At 39.8% G+C, this 26,209-nt stretch overlaps 1 protein-coding gene across 2 annotated transcripts in view; it reads right to left on the reverse strand.

Moving 5' to 3' along the window:
- The window catches only part of TGFBR1 (transforming growth factor beta receptor 1), a 52,020-nt gene that overhangs the window by 7,117 nt on the left and 18,694 nt on the right, over positions 1-26,209 (reverse strand). The window contains exons 2-8 of one of the 2 annotated variants that reach the window (XM_080939958.1): positions 16,006-16,245; positions 13,555-13,785; positions 11,400-11,630; positions 4,536-4,703; positions 3,999-4,155; positions 2,113-2,237; positions 738-868 (exon numbers count right to left, since the gene is read on the reverse strand). In XM_080939958.1, the coding sequence (XP_080796084.1) occupies positions 738-868; positions 2,113-2,237; positions 3,999-4,155; positions 4,536-4,703; positions 11,400-11,630; positions 13,555-13,785; positions 16,006-16,245 (1,283 nt within the window). Of the gene's footprint in view, positions 1-737; positions 869-2,112; positions 2,238-3,998; positions 4,156-4,535; positions 4,704-11,399; positions 11,631-13,554; positions 13,798-16,005; positions 16,246-26,209 lie in introns of both variants that reach the window. The other variant, XM_080939957.1, reaches the window with a different exon arrangement.

Consider the following 26,209-nt stretch of genomic DNA (forward strand, 5'->3'; position numbering starts at 1 on the left):
CTCCTGTAGCCCAGGTTGGCCAGGAAGTGACTGAAGTTGAGCTTAAACTCCTGAATATCCTGCTTTTACCTCTGGGATCCTGGAAGGACAGGCCTGCATTAAAGTGGTGCTGAGGAGCAATCCCTGGCCCCTGGTATAGTGAGCACGTACTCTCCACCTACACCGTGAAGCCTCCAATCTGGAAGCACACCTCAGTTCACTAATATCTAACAGTAACAGTTATTAATAAAATGCCTTTTATGACTTCTTTGAATTTATAGTTAAGAAGAAATTCCATTAGAACGACAATCTATAAAAGCTGCGGATGACAAACCCAGACTGTTGGAAAGCACCCTCCCTTCTGAGGAGCAGCCCCAGGAATACTTCTCAAGTTCCCTGCAATGACCCTACTCAGGGAACTGATGCAACCTGTTCATGTCTGAGTCTGACGTGGAGCCAGGCGAGTACCACAGCCTCCTCACTCCTGCCCAGAGTCTGTCATATTATCTTGGGCCGCACAGGCTGGATGGGGCCTTCATTCCAGCAGCAGGTGTTTTATTTCATTTAGCATACCTACCAATGTTCAGACATGCCACTGACCACTGCAACTGTTTCATGGTCTTTTTAATACTTTTACTGATACTTATTAGTTTATGAAAAAAGAAAAGAACCTTTGTATTTTTCCTTACAGAAAAGTAACAAATTTCTACCTACCAAGAAGAATAGCAAAGACCCTTGTATCAAAAGGAAACACTTACCTCACAGCTCTGCCATCTGTTAGGAATATTTGGCCTTAACTTCTGTTCACAAACTACTTTTCTCATTTCTTCAACAGATGGATCAGAAGGTACAAGATCATAGTAAGGCAACTGGTAGTCTTCATGGATTCCTGTATTGGTTTAAAAAGTTCAGTTTAATCCACTGCTGCTGTGTCACTGGAAGGACTATTTGCGAGGACCACTACAGTGCTTCCTAATTCATCAGGTAGGAGAGAAAGGCTCACAGCTCTCTGTATTCTATCCACATCTGCAGCAATGACCCACCCACTTGAGTCATTGCCATGCCTGTACTTTTGAGAAGGATAATGCTGTCAACTTGACAAAATCTAGAATCACCCGAGAGACAGAACTCTGGACATATCTATGAAGAATTATTTTTGATGAACAGAACTGATACAGGAGGTCTCATTTTATCTTGGTCAAAGGATCCAGGAGTATAAAATAGAGAAAGCAAGCTAAGCGCATACACACTCACTGCTCTGCTCTTGAGAGTAGGTGTGAAATGACTAGCTCCCCAAAGCTCCCTCCACTGTGGCTTCCTGCATGATAGACTGTAACGGAACTGAGAGTCACAATAACCCCTTTCTCCCTTAGACTACTTTTGTTGGAAAATTGTATCACAGGGAAAGAAAGTAGGACAACTTTGAGCCTCATGTGCTAAGATGACAAGTTAAGATTCTGACTCTAACTCTATTATGCAGAAGGTGAGATCTTGTTGTGACTGCAGTCTCTCACTAGATGCACAATGTATTCTTATAAGGAGATGTGAATCCCACAAGGTTAGTGTAAGATACAAATCTCTTCCTTCTGACTGTGTCTGTAACTAACATGTCCTATTTGCTACAATAGCAAACACACTCTATCACTCACTGTCTACATATCTGGAAGTCCTAAGTCCTAGCGAGGATGCCTGAGCACACTCTGACAAGTAAGTTCTCAGCCTAACATTTAACCAAACATTAAAACAAACTGAATCTAAAAAGCATGCAGTGTTAATGCAATTATCATTATAAACATTTTAACATTAAAGCTGTAGAAAACCAATTATAGTCTTTTTTATAAAAAAAGGTTTTGTTTTGTATTTCTGAAGTTGTTTTAGCCAAGTCCATACTAGAAAAGCTTCTCAGGTGGCCTTTCAAATAGGCAGGATGATAGCACAAGGCTGGGTTCTGACACTGTCTGCAACTAAAACAGCAGCAGAGAGAAGCTGGAGAAGCTGTGTGTTAGCAGGGATCTTCTGTCCCCTGTGGCATTCTCAGTGGTCACCTGAGACTATAGAGTTTCAGTCAAGAAAAAAAAACAACTCTTGACTAATTTCTCGTGACAAACTATTGGAGGAAGGACAGTGATTTACCGCCAATGGAACATCGTCGAGCGATTTCCCAGAACACTAAGCCCATTGCATAGATGTCAGCACGTTTGAAGGATTCAAAATGTTTCATATTTATGGAATCATCTAGAACTTCAGGGGCCATATACCTAAAAAAAGAAGTCAACATTGTAATCAACTATAAAGCACATTGGTTTAAAGCTGTTTCATACACTTTTTCCTTCTGGAAAACACACAGATACACAGTCTGTGTCACTAGGCTGGCTTAGAGATCCACCTACCTTTGCCTTCTAAGAACCTGGATTAAAGATGTATACTTCCAAACACAGGAATTTTTTTCTCTTTTTATTGTGGTTCTGCTGTTTTAAGATATGATTAACAATACCTACAAAAATTTCCCCAAGTGCATAAGGAACAAAGAAAAAAAATCATCCCTTACCATGTCAACACATGGGTGAGTCCTTTCAGAAACCTCCCTATATACAGACACACATAAAATATCACGACTGAGATCATATCAGTTGAAAGAAAATATTAAGTATCTAAACTAGTTTGCAAATGAGTGATGTTGACTAAATGCCATGAAATGCTGAGATGGTAGTTCCATGCCATCTGTCTCTGACCATGGGTATGAAAGACACAGAACGGCTGGAGCTGTCACAAACACCTCAAGGACACCGCCCTCACGGACACCACCCTCATGGACACCACCCTCACGGACACCACCCTCACGGACACCACCCTCATGGACACCACCCTCATGGACACCACCCTCACGGACTACTTAGGGACCACATATTTTAACCTGTAAAGCTTCTCACCAAAACAATATGAAAAAGGAAAGTGGAAAGGGACTGAGTTCTGAAGTTTCTATCTTTCTTCCTTTTGGTTTTTTGAGACAGGGTTTCTCTGTGTAGCCCTGGATGTCCTGTTGCTCTGTAGTCCAGGCTGGCCTTAACTCAGCGACCTGCCTGCTTCTGCCTGCCAAGTACTGGAAGTAAAAGCATGCAGCAGCACTGCCCAGCTCTGACGTCTGCTGTAGTTACAGGTCCTACAGATGGCCACTGAAGCTCACTCAGTCCATCATGAGCTCAGACTGACTAAAGTTGCTGGTGTTTTCTATGTTCAAAGCATTAGTTTTGAAGAAATATTGTGACATAATTTTTAAACACAGTAAGATTTTGAGTCCAACATCTCAGCTTGCCAGTCACATGAAGTAGGTCACATTACTAAACCTTAATGGTATTTTTCTCTTCTGAATTAACAGTAATGGAATAGATATCTATCTACAGACGTTCTTTTGAGAATGAATGCATGAAACAAATATTTATGAAAGTGGATTAGGCACTTCAATAAGTACCTGGAACACAGGCATCTTAAGCTTCTTGAAAGCCAATGGACTACACAGACCTACACACAAAAGAACAGTGGAAATATAATGTGAGAATACAGTTACAGTACATGACTCAAAGAGTCACTCACTGTGCTGTACCAGGAAGATGTGAGGGTCCTGAGGGTCTGAAAAGGCTTCCTTGAGGTATAGAGGAATATTAAGGGAACAGTATGTCAAGGGATGTATGTTTAGAACAGCATACACAAATGCTCTAAGGAAGAAAGACAACAGAAATACGAAACATGTTTGCTATGGCAGAGTCAGGAGGATTTGAATACTATTAGTTACCATTGTTCTCATAATTAACCTAATTAACGATAAGACTTTATGTAAGGACTGTCCCACAACAGGCTGGTTTTAAGTGAAGTGACAAGGCTTCAGAGTACAAAGACCCTAAAAGCTTGTGAATAATCTAATAAAGAACTGTTTGAGTTTCAGAAGAGATACAGATATGAAAATAGAGGGAAAGGGAAATTAACATCAGCCATTATTAAACACCATTTATTCCTAAGTGTACCTTTTAGTGCCTACTCTGTGGTTTGGAGCAATATCAATTGTGTCTGTGGCAGAATCATGTCTCACAGCAAGTCCCAAGTCTGCAATACAACAGGTTCCATTTTTCTTCACCAAGATATTCTTTGATTTCAAATCTCTATGGGCAATGGCAGGTTTTCCTAGAAAACCAAAAATTAGACATGACTGCTCAACAAGAGACACCAATCACATTCACTTTTAGGTTCAAAAGCCTCACCAGTCCCAGTGTGAAACCACTACATCACCTACAACAAACTATCACTAAACCCAGCAAACCACTGTGTCAAAAGATGAAATTGTTTAAAATCTTCAGACAAATCTAAGAACTAAAAAACCAAGGTGAAAAAGTTGTTGGTTTGTTCATTGATCTCTAAGTAAACGTTTAGATCTTATATTTTCAGTGGAAAAAAAACATTTAAATTTTTAAAAGCTACATATCTCCAGTTAGGTTTTACATTTTAAATATATATTATACTCGCAGGAACATAAGGTTAAATAACAGAACTGTAGAAAGTGTTACCTTGGGTACCAACAATCTCCATGTGAAGATGAGCAAGACCACTTGCTGTGGACAGAGCCAGTTTGATCATTCCTTCCACGGTAACAGTGTATCTATTCAAGTAATCGAAAAGGGATCCATGCTCATGATAGTCTGACACCAACCACAGCTGAGTCCATGTGCCGTTGTCTGCACATCAGAACACACACATTTCAGTTGGGCTGCTCAACACCGGCAGCTTACCCGAGCTGTCAGCAGTTTTCACTACCACTCTTGAACACACATTTGCAACATGATACCACCTTAACTTTGCATGAATTCCTTCCATATTTTCTTCTATTTAGTTTTTCTACACTTTTATGTGCATACATTTCAGATCCTCAGAGTGTACCCCCTATTTGTGAGATAAAGCAATGCTATAACTCTATTTAAGAGAAAAGGAATCATATTCCAACAATGTTCACTTCCTCATCCTACAGAGAGTAACAGAGCGGGCACTCCTGAGTGCCTGAGAAGGACAGGCCAGACCAGTTCATATTCCAACAATGTTCACTTCCTCATCCTACAGAGAGTAACAGAGCGGGCACTCCTGAGTGCCTGAGAAGGACAGGCCAGACCAGTTCATATTCCAACAATGTTCACTTCCTCATCCTACAGAGAGTAACAGAGCGGGCACTCCTGAGTGCCTGAGAAGGACAGGCCAGACCAGTTCATATTCCAACAATGTTCACTTCCTCATCCTACAGAGAGTAACAGAGCGAGCACTCCTGAGTGCCTGAGAAGGACAGGCCAGACCAGTTCATATTCCAACAATGTTCACTTCCTCATCCTACAGAGAGTAACAGAGCGGGCACTCCTGAGTGCCTGAGAAGGACAGGCCAGACCAGTTCATATTCCAACAATGTTCACTTCCTCATCCTACAGAGAGTAACAGAGCGAGCACTCCTGAGTGCCTGAGAAGGACAGGCCAGACCAGTTCATATTCCAACAATGTTCACTTCCTCATCCTACAGAGAGTAACAGAGCGAGCACTCCTGAGTGCCTGAGAAGGACAGGCCAGACCAGTTCATATTCCAACAATGTTCACTTCCTCATCCTACAGAGAGTAACAGAGCGGGCACTCCTGAGTGCCTGAGAAGGACAGGCCAGACCAGTTCATGTTCAGTGCTGCTCTGGAGGAAGAAGGGCAGCAGCAAGCGAAGATAAGAAACATCTGGGGAGCCCAGTATGGCCGCAATAACATGTGACAAAACTGAAGTGAGCTTTGGTGAGAAGTGACAAGCTTTAATGACAGACTGTACAGTTCTCAAAGATGCCAGACAAGATGATCATAATTTCAATGCTGCTGTCTCAGAAACACAAGAACCGCGGTCCCTCTACTAAGACAGGAACTGAAGTGCTGGAAGAAACTAGGACTGAGCCTCATTGTACGAGGGGATTTGGAACCTAAACAACTTGGCATGTTGGTGCTAAGAGTTCCTTGGTAAACTGATGCATATATCTCTGAAATATGACATTAAGGTTGACAGCTAGACTCCTAGGCTAGTCAGTAAATGCTATTTAACTTAGAAATAGATGGGAAAAAACAAGGAACAACGTAATTCTGTTAAATATAAACCCTTAAGTCATATACTGGCTAGTTTTATGTCAGCCTACACAACCTAAAGTCATTTGGGACCAAGGAAGCCAACTAAGAAAATGCCTGTGGACATGCCTGGGGTGCACTTCTTTTGATTAATACACCATGAGGGGCACTCATTGAGGGACATGTCATCCCTATACTGGTGGTCGTGGGTGCTAAAATCAAGAACATGAGCTAGTCATGGAGGCCAAACCAGTAAAATAATGTCCCTCCATGGCCTCTGCTAGCTCCTGCTACCAGTTCTTGCTTTGACTTCCTTTGAAGTGAACTATGATTGTGACATGTAAGCCAAAATAAATGTTTATGTTCTCAATTTGATTTTAGTCATGGTATTTGTATACTGAGCCAGGCAGGAATCCAGGTTCTGTGTGCTATTGATTACATGGCCTCAAACAAGCTTCTCAGTGAGCCTCCATGTTTTATACACGAATAACAACACTTTACTTTGAAGACTCTTTAAGACGTTAGAGTCTAGAACTGGATTTCTTTTCAAAGTATACAATACAATGTTGGCCTCAGAATTTAAAATGTCTGTTCCCTACCATACACAGAAGAAAACAAGGGGGCATAAATAAGATTTATACTTTGTAGGCATGTGCCTTTAATCCTAACACTTAGGATTAGATGTTAGGCAGGAGGCCAGCCTGCTCTACACTGAGAATCCCTGTCTTAGAAGAAAAGCAAAAAACATAAACCAAAACCAACCTAACAAAAAACAACGAGGAAAGACAAGGAGGTGTCAAATGATAGGGCTTCATAATCTGGAGCAGATCCCTTTCTTTTAATTCCATTTTATGTCTGAGTGTTTTGCCTCTGTGTACGGCTGTTTACTACTTGTGCCTGGTGTTCATGGAGGCCAGAAAGAGCATTGGATGCTCTAGAACTGGAGTTACATGTAGACAGTGGGGAGCTGCCATGCAGGTGTTTGGAGTCAGCCCTGGGCTCTCTAGAGGAACATTCAGTGTTCTTTGTCACTGAATCTTCTCTTTAGCCCCACGCAAAACAAGTATTTCTTGTTACTGCCAAAAGAACTCAAGAGATTAGTGATTCTAGGTTTGGTTTTTCATTTATTTTTGTTGTTGTTATTTCCTTTTCTTTTCGAAATGTTCTCCATGCATTCCCTAAAGTCTTTTTCTTGGTATGGGAGCACCACTAGCTCATGTGCACGTCTGCTAACCATAACTGTTCTGAAAGACTCAAACAACAACAGACAGAGAACATGACAGGAAACGGAGATTTCCTGAAGGATCTAAGCAGAGAGGAAGAAGGAAGAGACTGCTCATACAAAGAGAGCTGTCCAACGGGCTGAAGAAATGACTTAGCATCTAAGAACCAATACTGGTCTTGAGGAGACCAGAGTTCAATTCCCAGAACCCATATCAGGCTCACTGCCTGTAACACCAGCCCCCAAAAAACCTATGCATCTGGCTTCCTTGGGCACCTGTACTCAATCACCTGCACACAGATATACTCACCTGCACATAATCAGAAATAAATCATTATGTTCAATCTATACTCACCAAGAAAACTTTGACTATTTCCATGTTACGTTTTGTTTTACATGTACTTCATGCTTACGGTAACTAGTAAGATTTCAATGCATACTATCAAACCTTTAAAAAAATCAAGTACTGACAAAAATATATTCATATAGTTTTTATTCCAAAAATGCTCTTAAAAATCTGTACATGTGTCTCTCTTTTTTAAAATAAAGTTGTAAGAAAAAAAAGAAATAAATCTTTTTGTTTTCTTTTGTTTAAGGCTGGCCTAGGTAAAAGTAACCAAATCAAGAGGATGAAGCTGAAGAAAAGGAGAAGAAGGATGGAAAGCCTCGGTTCTGCCCATTACACCTATGAAACAGACGATGGGAGAAAGCCAATAGGGACAGTTAGTTCCCAAAGTGACCACCAGATGACAGCATCCACTTGTCTGCAGCTTAAACAAATGACACTTCAGGGCACAACAGGTTCAGTGGTTTGCAGGTTGTGACTTAAAACATGCCTAATGGAAGCCTGAAAAAGGTTTACACTCCAAATGCAAATAAGTCTCCACCATAGTAGAATTTGAAATTAAGCCCTTTAAGGAAACAATTACTTTTTGTAGAACCAGAGCCTTCTTACAAATCAATCAGAATAATAAGATTGAGGAAATAAGCAATAGTAGGAAGTAAGAATAGGCTAGTATAGTGGCACACTGTAGTCTCAGCACAGGGAGAGAGGAAGATCATGAGTTCAAAGCCGGCTGTGGTCATCTTTAAAAAAAGAGTGAGAGAGACAAACAAACAGCAACAACAACAACAAAAACTAAACCAAATCAGAGACAGAGACAGAGAGAGAGACAGAGAGAGAGAGAGAGAGAGAGAGAGAGAGAGAGAGAGAGAGAGAGAGAGAGCAAAAATACAGTAAGAAAAGTTATTTCAAGAGTTGGAAGAGGGAGCTAATAGACTTCTTAGGCTATATCTGAGCAGAAGTAATAGTAGCCAAGGACACAGACTATGATTACTACTTTGCTTTTCAATTAGATACTGAATTGTTAGGAGCCACCGATAATCACTACCTACCATCCACAGTGTTCCTACCATAATCACACATAAGTGTCTTGATATGACAGCCTAAGAAATTCACAGCACAGCTAGTGTCTACTTTATAATACCAATAAAACTGACCAGCCCCAGCCTCTGTACTGGGTAATCTTAACCATTAACTTGACTGTAATTTAGGATGCCTCAGAGACAAACCTCTACGTGTGACTGTGAGGGTGGTTTCAGAGAAATGTAAATGAGGTAAGATGGACAGCGCTATTCCATGACCACAGCTACCCTCGTCCTGACTGCGATGCAGTGTGACTGACTAATTGCCTCAGGCTGTCACTAGCCTTCAGACAGGAACCAAAAGAAACCCTTCCTTCCCACAGGTATTTTGTCACAGTGATGAGATAAGTTAACTAGTGGAAAACTCTTCATTGTGCCACCTGACATGAGAAAAGGGAAGGCTGCCTACTACAAGTGTCTCTCACCAAGCTGCAGATGATAGTTGTGAATTTTGTTGCTGGTTTTTTTTATGATTTATTTTTATTTTATGTGCATTGGTGTTTTGCCTGCACGTGTGTCTCTGTGAAGGTGTCAGACCCTGGTGCAGGAGTTATAAACAGGGCTAAGCTACTACATGGGTGCTGGAAACTGATTCCAGGTCTTCTGGAAGAATAGACAGTGTTCTTAACCTCTGAACCATCTCTCCAGCCCCTTGCCATTTGTTTTTAAATAGGAAAGCAGGAAATGCATTTATTTGGTTAGGATGGCAAAAGCTGATTCACAATGTAAGCCCCACATGTGTCAGAAGAGGAACTATGGCATTAAGGTATTAAGAGAAGCCATGGAGAAGGGGCAGGGTCTAGGGTCACTGCTGTCAGTCACCTTGCAGCTTCCTTGCTTGTTGAGCATGATGTGCCCTGACCCCCCCTTGTACTTGCACTACACTGTCTGTAGTGTTGTGTGTGTGGCTCCTGAAGCGAGAAACCACTTACAGAACTGAGGAAATACTTAACCCTGGCAGGGTCAGAACAGAACACACTGACAAGTTATTTTTACTCTCCGCAAAAATAAGGCCATTTGTCAATGGTGCTCTGCTATGCTTGCAGACAGGAACCTAGCATAACTGTCCTGTGAGAGACTCCACCAAGCAGGCAACCGGAAGAGATGCAGACACCATTAGTCAAACATAAGATGGAGCTCAGGGAGTCTTACGGAAGAGTTGGGAGAAGGACTAAAGGACCCAAAGGGGACAGGGACTCCACAGGACGACCAACAGAGTCAACTAACCTGGACCCTTGGGGACTCTCAGACACTGAATTAGCAATCAAAGAGTGAACATGGGTTGGACCTAGGCCCACTGAACATATGTATCGAAAGAGCAGCTTGGTCTCCACAATAGGAGTGAGGGCTCTCTGAATATGTTGCCTGCCTGACTGTGGATCCCCTTCCCTTAAATGAACTGCCTTGTCTGGCCTCAGTGGGAGATGATGTACCTAGTCCTTCAGCAACCTGATAATGGGGAAGGGAGGGAGATTGCTACCTAAAAGGGAGCTCTCCCTTCTCAAAGAAAAAGGGAGGGAGGAATTGGGACAGGTTCTGCATAGAGGAGAGAAGGAGCTGATATTGGAACGAAAGTTAATAAAAAAATAAATAAGTAAGGCCACTGTGAGTGGACATACAGCACAGCTGTAAAGCACCTGTCAAATACGTGCAAGGCAGGCCCTGGGCTTGAGATCACATAACTGAACGGGGAAGGCTAGTCTGAGATGTCCTACTAACCCCAGTACTGGGGGAGGAAAGAACAAACTAGTCTATGCTGCTGATTTGTCCTATAAACCAAAGCAGAGGGGGTGTGGAAGAGCTGGTCTACAGTAAGACATCTTCCTGGTCTCACCTCAAATTATAAACAACCAAAGTTTATAGTATTTTCCTTCTATCTCATGATTATACTCCACCAATGGCAGATTTAAAATAGCAGAAGTATTTGACATTTTTATAGGTCTTTTGTAATTTACAAATTAATAAAAGATTTAGAACCCCACTGTCATAGGCCTGCAATATGGCTCAGTGGGTTAAGATATTTGCTGCTAGTGCAACCCCTGGAACCCACACGGTAGAAGGAAGACTCTACAAGTTGCCCTCTGACCTCTGCATGTGCACAATGCCACACAAAATAATGTTTAAAATATTTGTCATGAAGAAAATCTTAACAGTGTCCTATTTCTAAAAGGTTGCATTTGACCTAATTGATCTTACTTTATTACAAATTTCCATTTCTTACCAAATCTGATGGCATTTAGTACTCATCTCTGTAAAAACAAAGTTCTCCTAGACTTTGCTATATTCAACCAAGAGTAAGGAAATGGGGCTGGTAAGACGGCTCAACTGGTGGCATGCCGGTCGGACAGGCACGAGGACCTACGCATGTAATATCCAGATGTGGTAGTGCATACTTGTAATTCCCGTGCTGGGCAGGAGGATCCTGAGGCTTCTAGCAATCAGTCTACACAAGCAGATGTGTCCAAGTTCAGTGAGAACCTACCTCAAAAATTAGGTGGAGAGAAATTGTAGAAGATACCCAACATCCTCCACATGCACACACCCCTGCACAAGTATATGCATGTACACACACACACTCTCTCTCTCTCTCTCTCTCTCTCTCTCTCTCTCTCTCTCTCTCTCTCTCTCTCTCTCTCTAGAAAACATCACTGACCTTTGTTGTCTGCTGCTATAAATCCCAGGATATTTTCATGGCGTAACATTACAGTCTGATAAATTTCTGCCTCTCGGAACCATGAACGTTCTTCTCTAGAAGAGAAGATCTTCACGGCAACTTCTTCTCCTCGCCATTTGCCTCGCCAAACTTCTCCAAACCGACCTTTGCCAATGCTTTCTTGTAACACAATGGTCCTGGCAATAGTTCTTTGAACAAGCAGAGGTAACCCTAAATATAGAAAATAAGTATCGCATAAATCATCAACAGTTCGTGTGCCACCCATGATGAGCCACAATGGAGACCCAGAGGCAGGCACAGCTCCTTAGCCTTTGCCTTGTTGGAGAGACAGACTACTTTTGCCTTTCCAACCCCAAAAGTGAAAAAAAAAAAGTAAATACTGAAAGAGAATCCAGAGACTCCTGCCTGGCTTAGTGTGCACACCTTCGTGTGTTTAGCAGTTAGAGAAAGAACACACTACTGAGTATTCATTGACCCATGTTACTAAAGGCTTCAGAGCACAGAACAATCAGCTTCCTTCTGCACTTAAATGACAGCACATGTTTGCATATTATACCGATATATTATCATTTCCTTAAAACAAAATTATCTACCATTATGTAAGCATTCCATGCACCAATGTGGTTTTGTGCTTCAGAGCTACACTATCCCTCTGTCACAACTCCTGCCTGGACGCTCCTTTACTATCATTTATTTTAAAATCAGTCAAATTTTTGTTTCCTAATCTTCAGGATGGTTATAAATTTAGCCCTTATTTGAAACTGATCAATAGTTTTCAAAGGACAGAAAGCCATTCAAGCCCTCAGTAAGCCACATTTAAGTTTTTTTTTTTAACCAAAAATATCTGCTGTATATTTCTGTATGAAAACAGAAGACTAAAGAGGAAATATGGGCTGACCAAAGTCGTAGAGCATCTATCAGAGCATAGACTGCTAGCCACACATCAAATTCCAAAACTGTTTTTCAAAATTTATTCATATATTTTATGCATATGGGCATTTTGTCTCTATGTTATCTACACACCAGGGGAGGGCATTGGGTCCTGACACTAATTACAGACAGTGTGAGCCAGCATGTGGGTGTTTGGAACTGAACTCAGGAGCTCTGCAAGAACAGTGGTGCTCTTAACCACTGAGCCACCTCTCCAGTCCCCAAATTCCAAGTGTAGAGCAGGCACACTTCTTAGTCTTCTTTCAAACCACAGATGACAAAAAAAGAGAGAGAGAGAGAGAGAGAGAGAGAGAGAGAGAGAGAGAGAGAGAGAGAGAGAAATTTTCCCTTTGCTCTAAAAGCAAAATACTATTATGCTAAAATCTATCTCAGGATGATCCAGGCAGTAGCTAGCCTATTTCTGAGTACACAAAAATCAATAAACAAAACGGAGAAAAGCAAACATAACAGCACAATCACTAATAGAACTACTATTTTTGTTTGCTTCTTTGTTTTAACTTTTCTTTTAAATGTAAAAAGTTACTAAAAATGCAATAGTTTAATTTTAAACAATAAACTGGACCGGTCTGAAGGAGCTTTCCACCAAGCCTGATAGCATGAGTTTGTTTCCGAGGATCCATACAGTGGAAAGAGAGAACTGACTCCTATAAGTTGTCCTCTGTCTTCCACACGTATTACTGTGGTTGGCAGGCATGTGCATGTAAACATGTGGTGCGTGTACTCTCGCACACATGCACAAACACATTTTTGTTAAAAGAACAATTTCATATCATGTTAAAGAGGCTAATCAGCCTCAAAATTCCAGAACAATCTCAGAGCTACAGGATGGTAGCTGCATCTCTAGACTGCAGCTCCAACTTTATAAGAAGGGTGTCCTACTTTCTACCTCCCAGACTCAACAAAAGCAAATATCATTTTATAGGGGAGGATGCTTGGAAGTCTATACAACTGTGGACATGACTTACCTGTTTCAGTGGTAAAACCAAGCTCCAATTTATCTATACTAAACTATCTAGTCAGCTAGACAGCAAGCTCAACAACTTTCATTAGGCTGCAATCTAGTATAGTATTCATACTATTCCAAAGTTTTACAAATTTAGCCAAATGCCCAACCAACTAATTAAATAAAATAGCAAAAGAGGATTATTAAGACTTCTTAAGAAAAGGTAAACAACAACATTACCTGATCCAGACCCTGATGTTGTCATATCATAAATCAAATCTTTTAAGGTGGTGCCCTCTGAAATGAAGGGGCGGTCTAGGGATGGGTCCTCTTCGTTTGGCACGCGGTGGTGAATGACAGTGCGGTTGTGGCAGATGTAGACCATCAGCATAAGTGCAATGCACACAAAGCAGACTGGACCAGCAATGACAGCAGCCAGCTCCACAGGACCCAGGCCAGCCGGCTGCTTTTCTGAAAAAGGTCCTCAAGTGAAATAAACATCAAGAGAAACTAAACACTGGAGGTGGCATTCTCATTTCCCAAACGTCCACTACTGTCACTAAGTCACAGAGCTTCATGGCAGATCAAGGTCCTCTGTCTTCTCTCCCTGGCCCCCTTTCCAGACCATCAGCTCTACCCTTCCGGAGCATCCCAGCCCATCTCCTTACTCATCGCTGAGTTCACCAGCCAACCATCACCCCAGACCTCCTTCCCCACTGTCCACCTCAGGTAAACTAGAAAAGACACCAATTATTTGAAACAACTTCTAATAACTCATTTTTTATAAAACACTTTGGCTTTTTCTTCCTATTCTAAGTCTACTGCAGGCTTATAGCAGAGAAAAAAATATAGTTAATAAACTTTTTACAAATTACCAGCTTCCTTGCAGTACTTGAAAGGCTCATATTTTAGTATATACATTTCCACCAACCTTTGAAAGCCTAAAGATGTCCTTTGTTTACTTTTGGTTTTTATTCTATTTGCTTATTTATAAATTCTTAAATCTTTCCCTCTCTTATTGTGAGATAGGGTTTTTCACATAGTTCATCCAAGCTGGCCTCAAACTTGGGATTCTTCAGCCTCTGCCTTCTAGCACTGGGATTGTTTTTAAAATAATTTGTGTATGCACATTCTTTCTAGACTATTTTGCCATCTGCATTTTTAATTACATTTATTTTTTATAATCTTTAAATAAATTAACGTTTACTCATTTCAAAAACACATTAATATGTTTAAATGTGTCAACAATTTTAAAAAAGGAGGTCATAAATTTAAAAGAAGAATTGGGGAGAGCATATTAAAGGGTTTAGAAGGAGGAATGAGAAGGAGAAATAATATTATAATCTCAAATACAGTATTTAAAAATTATATTAATTATGGTTATTTTGGTACTTGCCAAATTTACTTGGTTTACTACTCCCAGCCACTTGTTTTCATTCTTGGCATCTTCATTTAGATTAATTTCTTATCATACAAAACTCTATTTCTAGCTATTTCTTTCAGGAAGAATCTTAAATCCTTATACAGTGCATACTTAACTACTTATCTGAAGACAGCTGTTACCTTTGTATAAACAATGTCTTTCTAAAAGGCTTATTGTAAGAATTTTGGGTGATAACCAATATATAATATTTTACTGCCCAATACTGGAATAAAGTGGAAATTTTGAACATTTGCCTCCTTTTTTGATAATCAGTGTTTAATATGCACTGAAACTTTTTTGCCATCTTAAAACTTATAATAAAAAAATTATATTGGGCCAGCAAGACAGCTTGTGGGGAAAGATGCCTGTTACTTTAGGAACCAAAGGAGAGAACCAACTTCTACAAAGTATACTCTGACATAGGTACACACACACACACACATACACACACACACACACACTGCAGGAATCACAGTTTTGGCCTGTGAGCAGTATTCATTCTTCCATTCAATCTGCTAGCATTAATATAGGTTTTCTTCCATTTAATATTCCTTCAACTACTAAAATAAGAATTAAGGTCTTGGAGTGGCAAATTTCCATTTAATTATTTTATGTGTATGGTGTTTTGCCTATGCGTATGTTTGTGCACCATATCTATGACTGGTGCCTGAGGTCAGAAGTGGGCAACAGATTCCATGAACTGGAGTCTCTGTTATGAGCCACCACATGGATGCTGGGAATTGAACCTGGGTCCTCTGAAAGAGCATCTTCTTATAACGTATTAAATACATGGTGCCACTAGACATCATACACAATTAAATTTACACTTGCAGATCATAAGCAAGGTAAAATATTACAAAAATGGTAACATTTAGACTGTTTGGTATACTTGATTTCTGCCCATTAAAAGGCTGCTGATTGGATTGCTTTAAGATGTAGGCACACCATACAAGGAAGGAGAAATTCACTCTGAGGACAGTCAAGGAAAACCCTAAAACATGTTGCCCTGTGAGATTCTAGAACTCACTATGAAGAGCCTACCCTTGCAGGCATAGCAGATCTTACTGAGAGTCTCCTGGCACTGCTTTTTCCAACACACACCCATGAGTCAGGCTCCTAGCTACTCATAAATCTACAATGGCGGACAACGCTCAACAAGTCGGGCTTGATGATTTCTGGAAGCACTTGCAGTTCTAAATTTGTAGGCAGTCTAGAAGCTTAGAACTTCAAAGAAGGGAGGGCAGGAAGGGTGTAATACAACAACTTACCTGTAGTCGGGAGCTCTATTTTATTGCAGTGGTCCTGGTTGCAGCAGTATGTGACTGCCCCTGCTTTTGACGATGGTGCACACACAAATGGCCTGTCTCGAGGAATTAGGTCGATCTCAGCTATACACATACTATTGTGTATAACTTTGTCTGTGGTCTCAGTCACTGAGACAAAGCAGAGACCATCCGTCTCACAGGTAAAATTATCCTTTGTACAGAGGTGGCAGAAACACTGTAATGCTGGAGAAAAAGAATAAGATTTTGTTAGAAAAAAAAAGAGTACCAAGGTTAAGTTTAAAGTTCAACATTAACATTACTACTATGTTTTATTTATTAGAATAATTTACACACTGTTCAAATAACATATTACTCACAGAATGTCCAAGAATTACACATATACAGGGGCCAAGGTGATTTAGTGAAATTTTGGCTTAGCCTCCCCCCAGGCCCCCACCCATCAAAATTTGCATCCTAGAAAAAATTCCACAAAAATCTCATCTAGCTAAGGCAATTATTTGCCCTCTTTACTTGAAACACAGTACGGTCACACTTGTTCCTAGTACTAAATTATACAACACACACACACACACACACACACACACACACACCCGTAGAGCAATATGTGAAAATAGTGCCACAAACTTATCACAGGCTGGAAAAAACATTTCAGTAGATTTGTGGTAATGAAGTAATAGAAATAGATTAATATCGAGCCACAGGTTTTCTATTCGTCCTGTACAACCCCCTAAGACATGTGTCTTCCAGCTGGTATAGAAAAGGTTATTCCAGCAACAATCTGTATACTCTGGCCACATGGAACCTAGCTAAATGCCCACTGTATCTATTAGACCTTGTGACTCAGCTCTAGGAAGGACCCCTTTATGGAAGTGTCTGCTGTCACAAACATCTTTTGTCATACACACTCATATCCTCTCATGGGGTTAAGTGCTTCCCCAAAGTATACACAGCTTACCAGTAATGCTGACTTTATTATTTCCTCCCCTAAGAGAATAGAAGAGACCCATAGCCATCCTGAAAATCCACATATATGGCTCTATGCCTATAGGCAGTATTCGAAACTTCTTGCTGAAAGAACCCACAACAGGTAATCCAATTGCTCACTGGCAAGGGAAAAGACCAATCAGGAGGAATGGCCAACAATGAAGAGACCAGGAAGGCTCATTATATATGGAAAAGGAGGAGTGAGGCAGACCACAGCTCAGAAGAAAAGCGATCTTCCTGAGTGGCTCATGCAAGGAAGTCTATTTAGCAGGCTTGAGTTAAACAACCCGGCATATTCACAAGAATAGCATATCTTCAGAACTGTCCTCGACTGGATGTGAGTGCTCAGCCTTTGGGATATACTCTGATAAGAATGTTTCTGTATGTGTAAAGCTTTGGGTCACACAGTTATCAATTTGACCAGATAGTTTGTACTAACAATGTGATTCTCAGAAAAGCTCTGTCTTTGTTGGAATGGAGGCAGCGAAGTTCTTCCTTAGCTCAGCTGTTCTGCAGACTATAACCCTATGGACTGTGATAGCTAATCTAGATCATCAGCTTGATCGGGTTGAGAACTACCTAGGAGATTTGTAAAGCACTTCTCTAAAGGCATTTCTGGGGAGGTTTTGGGTGGAGGAAGAGGGACCAACCCTGGAAGGGGGTTGACACAGACACAGTCAGACAGAAAGACCCATTTAAGATGCTCTGCCATGCTCTTCCCAACTCAATAACTGAAACCTCTAAAACTCTGAGTAGACTGAGTCCTTCCTTAGTAATCAGATTACTGGGTTTGTTTCATTTATTCCCATACGTCTGCATACCCTGAAGATGCATGAAAATCTGTCTACATAGTCTGTTGTTAGTGTCTCTCCTTACTTTAGAAAGGGCTGTGTTTAGCTGTTTTGCTTTATTCTGGACCTCTAGATAGTATCAGAAAAATACATTTGCTAAATGATTGCCCAAACAAGAGGTCACAAGCAGCAAGGAGAGAAATGCAGCCTATGAGTTACATACACATTTTCAGTCCAAAGGTAATCAATCTATCAACACGATAAACATTCCGGATCCTGAGTAACCATTACCCATCTCCACCACATTACAGAGCTTCCATTTCTGTTTCTACAGTTACATGAAAAGCTCATTCAGGTCAAGTGTCCTTGTGGCACACTTTACATACAGACAGCTTCACAATATGTATACAACAGAAACATACAAGCAACACTTAATCACAGGAGCACAGCTCATGTCAAGCTGGGAGAGTTGAAATAGCCAGGGCCGAGTCCATGCAAGCCTTACCAAATCCTTTTCTTCACAGGATATATGGCTGTGATATTCAACAACACTTTTTGTTCTAACTTCCAACAACTGGTTTGTAAAACCATTTAGTGAAGACTTTAATAAAAGTATAACGCAAGCCACAATTTCTAGTAAACAAAACATCTCTTTAAAACCAATATTGCTAGTAAGTGTGTTGGTTAGGTATGAGATCTCATTATCCTGAACTTCCCTCCCAACAAGCCCTGAGGTCACTAATACTATCTTGAATATTACTGATGAGAGCAGCCACTTGCATTTATTATCACTGTGGTTAGAACAGTGAAAAAGATATAAAAATAGAATCAGACCTAAGGTCATCTTATTTCTACAATAAAACAGAAATATCAATTGTCACACCAAACAATTATATTAATTTGCATTCTGTTACTTGTAGTTGTTTTTGATTATAATTATCAGATTTAATTTATAATTATAAATAAATCCAAAACATTGAGCTTTGTGTTTTCAAGTTCCATGTTTACAATTTAAGAAACAGTGTGAAAAATATGTTTTGCACTTTTCATTTCGAAGAGGTCTACATATATAAAAAAAAATTTTTAAAGCCAATGCTGAAGGGCTTCTCTTTATTATTAGTCTTTCAACAAGAAAGATTACCAGAAAATATAAACATCACATAACACAATGCTTATCCAGGCAAGGTTTTATCTCTTGAGGGAATTTTAAAATTCAATTTTTCCAGTCTAAATCAGATGACTAATACAGGATTGCTATTTTTTGATGCACTCACTGGTGTTTTGTGTGTCAACTTAACACAAGCTAACGTCGTCACAGAGAAAGGAGCCTCAGTTGAGGAAATGCCTCCATGAGATCCATCTGTAAGGCATTTTCTCAGTTAGTGAGTGCCCACCTAGTCCACTGTGGGTGGTGCCATCCGTGGGCTGGTAGTCCTCATTTCTGTAAGAAAAAGCCAGGGAAAGCAAGCCAGTAAGCAGCACTCCTCCAAGTTCTAGCCCTGCTTGAGTTCTTGTTCTAACTTCCTCCCATGATGGACTGTGATCTGGAAATATAAGCCAAATAAACCCTTTCCTCCCCAATTTTCATTTGGGCCAAAATGTTTTGTCTCAGTAATAGAAACCCTGACTGAGACAAATGACATAGTAAAATAGTTTATGTAAATTAAAACAGAAACAGATTCTCATGGAATATATCTATTTTTTTTAAAGATTTATTTATTGTATGTATGTGAATACACTGTAGCTATCTTCAGACACACCAGAAGAGGGCATCAGATCCCATTACAGATGGTTGTGAGCCACCATGTGGTTGCTGGGAATTGAACTCAGGACCTCTGGAAGAGCAGTGAGTGCTCTAACCACTGAGCCATCTCTCCAGTCCCCCATGGAATATATCTTAATTCTTATTTCTTACAAGTTGAAGTCTGTAAGCTAAGTGTGATAGTGAACACTTTTAATTCTAGTGCTTAGAATGCAGAGGCAAGAGGATCCAAAATTCTAAAACAGCCTGAGTTACATACATAGTAAGATTGTGTCTTCAAAAAAAAAAAAACAAAAAAACAAAAACAAAAAAAAAAATAGAAAAGAAAAGAAAGGAAAAAAAAGGCAAGGGTTTAGGGATGTAGTCAGTGGAATGCAGTTGCCTAGCATGTGCTAGACCTTGGGCTCAAAACTCAGCACTTTACCTCCCCCTAAAATTATAGCTGACTTTATTAGATAGTTCCAGGTAGTCTCATTCCCCTTTTTAACTTTTTCCTTCATGTGTATGTTTCAGTGGCAGTGTGTACATGCCATATGCTTATAAGTTCCTGGGGAGGCAGAAGGGAGGGTTCTAGGTTGTTGTGCACACCTGATATGGGTCTCAGGAACAGAACTCAGTCCTCTCAAGGAACAGCAGGCGTTCTTAACCCATGAGCCATCTCTCCAGCCTCCACGTCTCCTCTTTCATTAAAGTAGGGCTTTGGGCTGGCAATTCCCCAAATTGTCCTTTGACCTCTACTCACACACAGTGATACACATGTACTTATACACCCCCACAACACACAAATTTTTTTTTTAAGTAAACGTAGAGGTTGGCAAAATGCTTAGTGGCTTTCTGCCACTTCCCAACAAGCTTGGGGGCCTGAGTTTGGTCACCAGAACCAACATGGTAGAAAGACAAAACTGACTTAAGTTGTCCTCTGATTTACACACATGTGCAGTGATACATGTTCTCTTATAAGTACCATGTCCCAAATAAAAATGTAATTAAAATATTTTTAATTAGACTAGCTCTTAGTTTCAACTTTTAAATATTTTAAGTTAGCATACAAAGTAATGGATGTTATTATTACATTTTCACATGTATGTATTTCATATATGTATTTACATATATTGCAATTCACCCCATGGCCTCTCCTCATCACCCTTTCCTTTACAAATAGTCTTTTTATGTTTTATGTATTCCCTTACATTCTCAAGTAAGATCCTTCACATCCTGACAGTCCCTGTTCCGGATCTATCACACACGCAGTTAAATCCAGGTCTCACACGAGAGAAATCAGCATCTGTGATTCTGTGTCTGCGAGTTATAGTTCTATCCATTTTCCTAAATGGATACTGCTGAACAAGATCCCACTATGGGATATGGATGAGAGAGAGAGAGAGAGAGAGAGAGAGAGAGAGAGAGAGAGGGAGGGAGGGAGGGAGGGAGGGAGGGAGGGAGAGAGGGAGGGAGGGAGAGAGAGAAAGACTAAATAGTTTTGTGCATTTGGACATCTAAGTGGGTTACATCTCAGGCTGTTTTGAAAATTGCAGCTATAATCATGAATGTTCAAGTATGTAAATGCATTTTTAAAAGTGGCAGTTTTTCTTTATCCCTGACTAGCTCCCAAATGAATGAGACATTGTAAGAGTGATTTAATTAGCTTTACAGCACAATAACCTGTCTGTCACTGATCTATTCTAATCCTCTAAACTAATCTGGTTACCTCCCAGCCAGAATCTCTGAGATATTTGCATTTTAGTATTGGTCTGGTTCTGGATTTAGGACGTTTTTCCACAGTGTCTCTCCAGATTCTTCGTAGTAGCAAGTCCCATCTTCCCCCCCCCCTATCTTACCCCACCTCTACTCCTTCCCCTGGCTTGTAGAAATCCAGCCCTACTGTCTCTTCTGTACAGCCATTGGCTGATTTTATTGACAAGTCAGAGAATAGATAACAATGTTTATAAAATTTGAAATAGGAGATACTTAGAATAAGCATTACAATGCCATGTCCAGATTGCTGCAGATATGGTGGCAAAGAAACCAGCATTTGAATAATACAAGAATAATTTTACACAGTACACAATAACATTATGCCCACACAAGTATCTGTTATCCTGGCTAGTTTTATGTCAATTTTATGTTGACACAAGCTGGAGTCATCAGAGAAGAGAGCCTCAACTGAGAAAATGCCTCCGTAAGGCACTGATTCCCAGAACAATTGATATGGAAGGCACTCCTACACTGGCGATTCTAGCTTCTATAAGCAAGCAGGCAGAGCAAGCCACCTGGAGCAAGCCAGTGAGCAGCACCCCTCCATGGCCTCTGAATCAGCTCCTGACTCCAGCTTCCTGACCTATTCTGAATTCCTGACTTGAATGGTGAACATCGATGCCTGTGAGAGATCTATAAAAGTCTGTGAAGGACTACCTATACTAGGCTAAAGAGGTGGGAATACCCAGCCTAAGTGTAAATAGCACATGGGGTCCCAAACTGCAACTGAACACAGGCATTCATCACTCTTAACTTCCTGACTAGAACAACTTGGCCAACTGCCTCAAACTCCTAGGGTGCCATAACTTCACTGACATGATAAACTACACCCGCAAGTTGGGGGCCAAATTAAACCCTTTCCCCCTTGTTTCTGTCCAGGTAGTTTACTACAGCAAGAGAAATGTACCTAATACAATCTGTATTTTGAAATGTTTTGCTGATTTTCCTCTAACAGTTTCAGGAGTTACAATCTGAACTGATTTTATAGGTGTCATTTGTCAAAAAGCATTTTCATATTTGTAAACCAATGTTACTTTGTGTATTTACGTCTGTGTCCTTATTCCACTCCAGAGTCTCATCCCATGACCCCGTGTCAACACTATACAGCTTGCTATTATGGCCATGTAGTATTTTACATCAGACTCTGAGTTTCCAGCACTACTCTTTACTACTTTTGCTATTTGAGAGTCTCTGTACTTCTATATGAAAAATTTAAGAGGTTTGTTTCTTTCTTTTGTATCTTTATTTTTGTTGTTTTGTATTCATTTATTTTTTGCATTTATTTTTGTATTTTCATTTTTATTGAATATTCTGTGTATTTACATTTCAAAGGCTATTCCCTTTACCCTGACTGCCATTCCCCCCTCCTCTCCCCTTGCTTCCACAAAGGATTTTTTTTATAGCTGTAGAAAATAAAATGCTACCACTTGATGGAGATTGTTCTGAATTTGTACTTCGCTTTTGGTAAAATTGTCATTTTTACAATATTAATCCTGTTAATCAGTTGGCGTGGGATGTATTTCTCCTTTTGTTTATTCTGGACCTTTTATCTCACTAGTTAGGTTTATTCTTCCGAAAGGAACTTCCCCCCGGGATTTCTTTCTCAGCATGTTTGTTATGGATATGTAGAAAAGACAGTTGCTTTAGTATGTTAATTCTGCATCCTGCTGCTTAGTTAAGTGTTTATCCAGTCTTATGTTACTTGGTGGAGCCCAAAGGGTATTTTAAAATAAAAGATTGTATGGTATGAAAATAAGTTAGTTCTACCTCTTTTCCTACTTATTTCCCTTCTCTTCTGCATTGTTGCTCTAGCTAAGACTTCAAGAACTATACTGAAAAGACCAGAGACAAGACACTCTTGTCTTGATTCTGATTTTAGAGTATGTGCCTATAGATTTATTATATAGCCTTTGTTATATTCTGGTATGCTCTTATTTATAGTTTCTTCAAAGCTATTATCATGAAATGATACTGAATTCTACAGAAGACCTTTTCTGTATCTATTGAGAAGATCATATGAATTCTGTCCTTATATCTATGTATTATATTTACTGATTTTCATAGGTTAAACTAATATTGCATTCCTGGGGGAAAAGTCAACGTATTCCTGGTATATGATCTTAATGTATTCTTAATTTGGGTCTGTAAGAATTTATCCAAGTTTTTTTTTCATATATCAATCAGAGAAATCAATCTATAACTTTCTTTTATTGGTTATATCCTTGTACAGTGTTAGCATCAGAGTGATGTTGGCTTCATAAAATGTGTGTGGTGAGGTTCCTTCCATTTCTATCTTATAGAAAAGTCTGAGAGGTATTGGTATCTTGGGCTTCTTCGATCCTATTGCCTATTATGGGTCTCTTAAGTTGTTGATATCCTTTTAACTTTGCAGGCCCTATGTGAGTGAACATATATCCATTTCTTCTAGATTTTTAGAGCATACATTTTTTCATAAGTATCTCCTAGTATGCCTCTGAATTTCACTGGATAATACTCCCTTTTACATCTCTAATTTTATTAATTTGAATCACTTCTTTTATTTGGTTTGGATACAAGTTTGTCCATTTTATTTTTATTTAAAATAAAACAGTTCTTTGGGAGGTAGAAATGGCTGGAATGTAAATAAATAAAATAATTAATAAAAAAACTCAGCTCTTCAACTTACTATATGCAGTGCTCCTTTAATGCCCATTTCATTCATTTTGGCTGTGATATTTATTATTTCTTGCAGTCTACTACTCTAGGTTGAACTGTTCTACTGAGACCTTGAGGTACATCATGAAACAGAAAAGATAAGAAGAAAAGCTTTACAAGATATGCAAGTCAGAATTTGGAGAAGGTATATAATGTGCTGTACCAGTAAAGATGTGAAGGGTATACTGATGGGTTTTCCTCAGTGGCAAAATTTCATCTTTAGTTGTTGAATCCCAAATACTCAAATTCAATAATGGTTCAAGACTAACCACAATGGTGTAGCAACAAAATCAACATAACTCTATTTCCAACCTAGCTCATCTTAGTAACATCAAGTCAGACACTGTAGGCTAACACATATTAAATTAATTACATAAACATACAGATACATGTGAATAAAAACATGTTAGGAACAACTCCATTTATCAAAACAACAAAATATATTCTCCAAATGATGTGCTTAAATTTACATTGAAGAATCCTAGATTGATACAACTTTATAAAACTCATTAAGATTCAGTTCTGTCATTTATGAAGATATCAAGTTAAGAGACCCATGATTAACAGCAATTACTCTACTTAGGTTATAAAGATGAATACGAGTCACCTTTGGATAAACATCATGAACACAAATGACTTCAGATTTACAGTACCCATGTAAAAGCCCGGCATGGTGGCACATGCCTGCAGTCCTAACACTTGAGAAGGAGGAGAAGCATGAAATTTTCTGGGATTTGCAGGCCAGTCAGTGTTGCCAAATTGGTGCACTTCAAGTTCAATGAGAAACTCTGTCTCAGAAAGAAGGTAAAAGATAATTGAGGATACCCAATATTGACATATTGACCTCTGGCTTGTAAACACACACACACACACACACACACACACACACACACAATTGTGTCTCAACTGGACAGCTTCACAGTTAGATCCTTAGCCTGAAATTTTGTTATTGAATGATAAAAAACCAAACTTAATGTGTAGTGTCTTCCTACTATACTGTCCAACTTGGTTTCTATTCCCCAATCTCTGGGATTATGCAAAGGTTTAATTCTGAGAAATGTGCTTCCTTGAACTTTCAACATTCTGAAATCTAAACTTCACAATCAAAGCTACAAAAATAATAACGGAGGAGGGAACAGGACGCACACCATTATAGTCCAACCTCTGAGATAGAAAAAATAAGATAGAATGGCTATTTCAACTAAATGGGTCCAGCAAAATGTCTGTGTTACTGACAATGTCATAAATGACAGCTCAGGCTGCACTCAGACTGATTAGACTGATGACTAAGATATAAACAAACCAAAGTCCCCAGGAGAGCTCCTAGGCTCTTCTGGCCTGCAAATCTCACTACTACTCTTAAATTCAGGCTGTTCCAGCAGCCCCCAACAGAGATAGCCATAGAAGTTTCTAATTTCCCAAATAAGCCTTTCTTTCTACCCATAGAGCAGTGGTCCAGTTCACTATTTCCACTGTACACTTGCTTATAGGGATGACCACAGATGCTACTGTTCATTAATTCATCAATTTTGATGGTTATTAAGAAAGGTCTGTACATAGACTCACTTCAATTTCACACTAAAAGAAAAATACTATGTTCACACATACACAAAAATACTAACTGATATCAGATATATAATTACTTCCAGTAAGGTTTTCAAATATTCCAGTGTAAGTCAGAGTTTTCAGACCTTGATGTGGAGTGAAAGATTATCAGATACCAAACTTCTAGCATGTCAAATGAAGTGACTCAAATAAAAAGAGAGCAGTCCCCTTGGGCATCTTTCTTTACAATGTGAAGGTGATAGATCCTATCCATACCTGACAAATCCTTTGAAGCACCAAAGTCAGCCCCTTCTTTCCACTTTCTCTACTTCAATTCTTCTACTTTCCCCTCACCATTCCCTTCCCAACACCATCTCCCCTCTTGAAGCAAACCTTTCCCCTCCTTTTCTCCTCCCCTTTCATCTACTCTGAGTACAGCATCCCAGGAAGATTCTCTTCCTCCTTTCAATATCCTGCTATTAGTACAGATGAAACTACAGAGCTGACCAATTACAGATGGTTGTGAGCCACCATGTGGTTGCTGGGAATTGAACACAGGACCTCTGAAAGACCAGCCAGTGTTCTTAACTGCTGAGTCATTTCTCCAGCCCCTTCTGGGCTATTCTTTAAGGCCCTAAATCTTCTTCAAATCAAC

Source organism: Micromys minutus (genome assembly GCF_963924665.1).
Source record: "Micromys minutus genome assembly, chromosome: 28".
Taxonomy (NCBI): Eukaryota; Metazoa; Chordata; class Mammalia; order Rodentia; family Muridae; genus Micromys; species Micromys minutus.